This window comes from Contarinia nasturtii, unplaced genomic scaffold, assembly GCF_009176525.2.
Source record: "Contarinia nasturtii isolate CC-2019 unplaced genomic scaffold, AAFC_CNas_1.1 Cnas_scaffold_129, whole genome shotgun sequence".
Lineage (NCBI taxonomy): Eukaryota > Metazoa > Arthropoda > Insecta > Diptera > Cecidomyiidae > Contarinia > Contarinia nasturtii.
Genome location: NW_022197486.1, coordinates 835,485 through 842,502, shown reverse-complemented (window position 1 = coordinate 842,502; position 7,018 = coordinate 835,485). Strand labels below are relative to the sequence as shown.

General features: G+C 33.7%; 1 protein-coding gene across 7 annotated transcripts in view; it reads right to left on the bottom strand.

Moving 5' to 3' along the window:
- Window positions 1-1,124: 1,124 nt before the first annotated feature.
- Window positions 1,125-7,018, bottom strand: part of LOC116342649 (nephrin-like) — a 115,469-nt gene continuing 109,575 nt past the window's right edge. For all 7 annotated transcript variants that reach the window (XM_031770350.1, XM_031770342.1, XM_031770392.1 and 4 more), the window contains one exon: window positions 1,125-6,235. In XM_031770350.1, coding sequence (XP_031626210.1) covers window positions 6,110-6,235 — 126 coding nt within the window. In that variant the 3' untranslated portion in view covers window positions 1,125-6,109. The remainder of the gene's footprint in view (window positions 6,236-7,018) is intronic.

Sequence of the window (7,018 nt, the reverse complement as noted above, 5' to 3'; positions counted from 1 at the left end):
GGTATGGATGATGCTCTTTACTATAAACTATTTTCAAACTGTGGGATTGACACCCATGAACGTTTGAAGTAATATAAAAATCTACCTTTTTTCCTTCCTCTCGCCATCTACAAACGCCAATCGTCCGTGGATCTTCTTTGCTTTTCATAAGCATTTTCTTGTTCTTCATTGCGTGTGCAATGTACATAGAATAAAATGCTATTAAGAGCATTTCTATAGACTTTTAAATTGTAAAAGTTGTGTTTGCTCACTGTTACGCAAACACTAAATGGAAAAGAATATGAACAAAAACACCTGAAGTGGTTCGTTTTGTTCGGTGAATCTAGTGCAAATGCACAATTTATTTCGAGCGTTGTCGCTATCGTCGTCGCTTTCGCTATTCGCAATCGTTGTCCGTTAGTCACAGTTGAAATGTAGTCTCACATTGGCTTGAGAGCTGTAGTAGCGGTAGCAGCGGCAACAGCAGTGTCGAATAAAACAAACTACACAGAGAGAGACAAAGCAAATTCTCGTTTGGTAAGTATCTGTCTGCTGCAAGGTCTGCTGTTCGTCTTTTATGGGGATGCGGTTCAATTTGCAATTTTTGGTACGCTTCGGTGCGTTCAAAGTGCATTCGGTCGACGATTCATCAAGAACTGACATGAGAGCATCTCAATTTATTCATGACCCCAAAATGAATAGCATTGCATTTAAATGCCGCCAAATGTAACCGTTCCCCAGGAATCTTGTGTTGTATCTCAACGAAAGCTCAAACCCGTGTAAAATGTGAACTGATGCAGAGCGCGAATGAACGAGAACAGACGATGACGGACTGAAAGAGATAGGAGATCTACGAGTTCTGTCACGGTGCGCCATTTGGATGTGGTTTTATCAGATTCCCGCTAAAATACATTTGCAATCCACACTCACCAAACTTTATAAACTTCGCTACTTCAAATGGACTTGGTGTGGTTGCATTGGGTCGTGTATGTACAAAGTATTCAATAGTTCTCTCTTTCCCACTATAAATTGACTGAAATGACTAAATTCAATATTTAAAGTAAGTGTTGGTAATTTGTATATCATTAAAATTTTATTCATATATTTAAATTTTAAACAATAATTGATAAATTTTTTTTTCCTGTTTTTTTTTCATCTTCAATTATTCACCACTTTTGTCTGTCTTTCTCGTCTATTTTTTAGACTGACTTTCAAATGTTTTTTTTTGTTTGCAATTTTTTTCACATTTCGTCTTCATTTTTCTTTGTTTATCTTCTAAAAACAATGAGATACATGGATACAATTTATTTAATTAATTCTATTTAAAAATGTATACAAGTTTTTACGTTATTTCAAGAGTTATTACAATTTTTTTTTCTTTTAAATCGGTTTTATTTCTGTTTTGTATTGATTAGAATTCAAACTGTCATATGACTGCGAGAACCATCATGGGTAACAAATATATTCTATAAAGTGACAAAGACTAGACAAATTCCAACGGAAAGCGAATATTTTTGGTTGGTTTTCGTCTACAAATGTATTGATTTGACCAGCACCTTTTTGAGTAAGCAAAATAATGTTTTTTTTTTTCTTTTTTTTCAAACTTTCAGCAACATTTTCAGTGTGTCTCTCTTCTATCACTCTCTTTTCATTTGTTTGTTTTTTTCTCTTCCGGTTACCGATTAAAATTTCACTCATTTTCATTTATCTACATTAATATAACAGAATCTTCCCTTTGGCTCGTTGTTTTTCTTCTTCTCTCTAATAAATGATTTTTCATTCACAAACGTATACGTATCATCGGTTTAAAATTTGGCCAAATAAATCAATGAAAATATTGTTCTTCTTATCCATGTTGATAAATCTACAAATAGTGTTCAATAGTGTTGGCACACCCATTTACATGCCGAAAAGTGGATCCACAACAACCGAAAATTTTCCCACAGTTTTCTCTCTCTCTCTCTCACACACACACATATACATTCTCTACCTCTTCTTCTCTCCTCTAATCTAAAACTAATAAATGGGATTAAATCTCAAAAATGAAGCCAAACTGCAATATCCGATTTGTGGTTCGGTAACGAAAATTTGACTAGTTAACAAACACCGAGGGAAAATTCTGGGCGAGACCAACTTTTTGTCGGCTGTTCAAACATTCGATGATTTTTCTTGTTCGTTTTCATGTTATTTTTTATTCTTTTTTTTTTCATTTCTCGTGCAGGTTGCTGAAAATGCTTTAGCGAAGAATGATTTGAATGCAATGGTTTGCATAGGGGATAAAGGTTGAAATGGAAAAAGACACATAAGAGTAGCGATTCAAGAAGACGATGTCGGAATCGAAAAGGAAATTTTTCTTCATCAAAATGAAAATCATATTTATTGAATTTTGTTCATGTCAAACAAATATAGGAGAAAAACTATTCGAATGGTAAAACATCGATTTTTTTTAATAAGAAATAACACATAAAAGTATTGACATTTCATTTATCAAAATCTCGTGGAATGAATCATAAAAGAAGAGAGTGAAAAAAACACGAAATTGCAAGGACATACGTCAAAACTATTTTGAATGAAACATTACTATATTTTCAATGTGCATGTAGTTATATAGCCACCTTCTCGTATTCAACTCTTTATATCACACTCTGCCAATTTAAATGATTAGTTTACATTGATAAAATTTGAATAAATACGGAAATATTTATGATGTATTTGCGAACACAATACCGCAAACTTGCACCCGCATGAATGCATCAACAACATGTGCATCGATATTATATTGGAAAATGTACACACTCCAATTCATGCGATGTGTGTTTCTGCTGCCATAAAGTATTAGCATCAGCAACGAGATACTAGCTTACCCTATCGCTCTCGATGTGCTTTCGATTCGGGTGTTATGTTTTTATTCTCAAAATCGTGCGTGAGAGGGGAGGAAGTGGAGCAGCATGAATTCGAATCAGTTTAGCATTTGTCACCATGAAATCAACGGCATTGGCGAGTTTAAATGCTCGATTTTACCACAATTATTTATAATAGCGCATTTCAAAACCGCTTCATTGCGGTTAGAAACTATGCTCAATTAACATAATTTCAAGTGCGAGCTACTCAAATTTAGTTTCTAATTTAATTCCCATTTTTCTCTGTCCTCTCGCTGTCTCTAACCTCGTCCTCCTCATCATTGTCCTCGTCACTATTACCATCGTCACTGACACAATGAACTGTTTCCGGATGCATTTGATTTGCATTGTAATTCTTTTTGATGAGAAAGTGATGCGGATGATTTGCAATATATTGTGTACTGTTTGGAATCTTTATTATTAATTTCAATAGATATTAAATGCATATAGTTTTTTTTTAAATAAATATTGTCAACCTTCTGTTTTTGAGTGTCGTTGAAAAAACTGTGACAAATGAAAAATGTTTAAATTGATTGCAATTTTGCTTTCAGCAGTCCTTAAAATAAAAATGGAACAATCAAAAAATGCTCTCGACTTGAGAATCAAACACGCGCTCATTTGAATGCCATCGAAAGGCTTCTACAAAGTGGAAAACAATTAGTCACCCCTTGTAACAACAAAAGCAATAGCATAAACGAACGATGAAAATGGCCAAATAACTATGGCAGGTCAGCTAACTTCGCTTGATGCGATTACGAATGATTGAAGTGAAGCATTCAGAAGCTCTCACTATACTATGTCGCACTGTTCTTTCATTCGTACTTTTTACATTGTTGAGCCACATATTTCATTGAATGTAATTAAATTTTTAATTTTAATTTTACTGCTAAAATGCATTTATTTATTGGGGCCATGGTTTGGGGTAGGACAGATTTTTTTGCTTGTCGCCCTGTCAAAGTGATTTTACATTAAATCTATTTCAAATTGTTCGATGATTGTTGATTTTTTTTCTTCTCGCACAGTTGGTGCTGTTTGAATATTGTTGTTTTTGTTTTGAAAATTCAATGTTGACATGAAAACAACGGAAATGATTAATTGTTGAAAATGACAGCTTATTGCAATAGAGATTTATTTTCTCTCCTTCGACCGTGTTTTGTAAAAAAAATCCATTTTGTCACAATATTTTTGACGATCATTCAAAATCAGCATTTGATGAAATATTCAAATCGTTTATTACATGAATCGGTTTTTTTTCTTCTTTTTCTCACAATTTAATAGCTTAAATGGCAGATGTTATATAAAATCACATAAGTTAATCGGTAAATGATTTTTTCATTGAATTCTAAATTTGATTTAATTTTTGCTATGTTCATTCGTTTTTTTAATGTGGTTTTTATGTTTTCTGAAAATGATTTTTGATGTGAGCATTGGAAATGTGTGTATATATGAATAATATGCAATTTTTTTGTATTCATTTATTACGTTATTTCACATGCTGGCAAAAGCTTCTGCCGAATAAAATATATTTCCTAAAAAAAGTCGCTTAATTGTTCCAGAGATTTTTGTTTAAATATTTATTAGATCATCTCCCATTTGCTCGATAGACATAGAATGAAATGAGATTTGTTTATGGTACATTTTCGATTTGTTCTTACACAAGTGTATTGTGTGTATTTGTTTAATTTGATATTGACGGATTATTGGCAATAACGAGAAATTTCATTTGGGTCGCGTACGTAATTCTTATCGATTTTTTCCCTTCCTTCTTTCCGTTGTGTAGCCCATACATAGTGTGTTCATTATTCTTGCGGTGTATTGTTTCTGTATTTATTTTACGTTATCTCGTCTATGTCGTTCATTATTCCATTCGTTTCAATTGCAATGCGGTTTGAAAATGAGCAATTGAGACATTGAGGATTTTGCGAAGAAGATTATAAGCACTTCAACCATTGCGTAACGTTCGGTGTGTGAGTGTGTATTTTGTTTTGTCATTTCCATAAAAAGGGAATCTCTTGTTTTAAAAATGCCTTTTATGTTTTGCATTTTGGCTTGAATTTATTTCTATCTAACATTTCGATTGAATAAATTAATTCATCTTACCATAAGTACTGTGTTGTGAGCGCCGTCGTTGGGGAACGAGCCAAGTGATTGAATGCATGGATGTATTTTTGAATGTCGCTAGAGATTCGAAAGCAAACGCATTCATTTGGAACATTGTATTTATTGTTATAAATGTGTGTGTGTGTGTGTGTGTGTGTGTGTTGATGAATACGTTTTTAGGCCACTCTCTTCGGCGAAGACCAACACTCGGCACACTCCATCCCAAACATTTTATTTCACACTACATTCCATTAGCACTAGTCGTTCGTGTTTAAATTTCTGTCGAGTGATAACAATTGTCTCACTTTTGTTCGTTCTCTTTCTCTCATTATTATTTTGCATTTTCTATTTGATTCTTTCTGTTTTTTCCCTTCGTTTCTTTTATTGTTGAGTATTTTCACTGCGTTTAATGTTCATACTTTTTGTTGTCAATGGTTGTTCGCTTCTGTTTCGTTCGTATTTTTGGCTTTGTCCAGAGTCAAATTCAAATGAAATTTAGGCCGTGAATATGAACAGAAGAAAACTTTACGCAGAAATAACTTCAGCATTTCTTTCCTCTCTTGTTCCCTCAATAATGATGGCAATAACATTTGGAAACAAAAATAAAACTAGAAAAATTAATTAAGAAGCACACAGAGAGACACACATACACAATGGAGTGAAATAGACGGAGATAGGAATTGGAGTCAACCGACAGCGCTCTGCATTGAAACGGTGATTGTGGTGGCAGTGTAACACGATGGCAGCAAATGGTAAAATTTAATGGGGAGTCAAAATAAGAGAAATCAAAAAGTGTTTCGCTTAGTGTGGCACTTAATGTATATATGGGCTGCTGTTTGTACAATAATATCGCAATTTGAACTCATATGCTTTTGTGCTGCATTTCGAGGCCAATCTGGTTGCATATCGATCTATTCTCGTGTTCGCCATTATCAATAAAGCGCCCACATTTTTATTCCAAATTTTTATTCCACATTTTTGATCCAATCTACTCTCATTCCGGCCAATCCAATTTCATTTGGTTGAAATGTGATAGATTGCGAATTTTAAGCGATTCCCGTTCGTTTGTTTGTTTATCTGTCTGTTTTCTATATATATTACTTTTGTTGTTAATATCATTTCGTTTATAGTCAGAATCTTGTTGTATTATTTGCTAATGTTCTGTCACACAATGCATTCGAGGAATTTTCCATTCTTGTTGGTGGCTGCGGAATTTCGGGCACAGTTTGCAACAATGAGACGGGATGCTTTGAATTCTGTAACCAAAGATATAAGAGAATGAGAGAGTCGAAAAATATAAATAAACAAGAGAATGAAAGAACAACGACAATTGAAGAAATGGGTACTGAAATAGAAAAGTGGAATAGACAATGAGAAAAGAAAATGAATAGCGAAGAAACATTGCTAACCATATACGAATATAAGTGAGTAATGGTTTTGTGTGTGTGTGTGTGTGTGGTATCTCAATGGAATGTATTATATGGAAAATAGAAAATTACGATAGAAAATTAACAAAACGCTTTGTTGACAAAACAACTTGGTCGGTTCATACTATCAACCATAACAAAAATGTCATCAATTACAAATATAACTAGATGTTGACATACAGACACATACACACTTCACATTTTCAAGTTACAATGAAGTGACCATAATGTTTCAAACGCCTGAAATAATAACTGTAGAATTCCATTCCGCTTAAAAACAACAACACTATCAAGAGCATTTATAATGCAACGACAATTGATGGCATTTATCATGTTCTTTCGAATCATTTTTACCGTTGTATTTGTCATTTAGATACATAGGTGCGCATGTAGATTCTGAGGTCCCAAATTTGCTCATCTCGATTTGCTCTTTCGATTTGCTAGGACTCTTTGACCAAAGATCTTTCCGCCGGGACCTCTTCCTGAATTTCAGTCATTATCGCCCACCTAACATTTTTGGCGTTTTATGCTTAGATTCTATGGCCAATTGCATGCCATTTCGATTGGCAAGATTGTTTTTCGATAATTCCAATACACTAAATAGTCTCATAG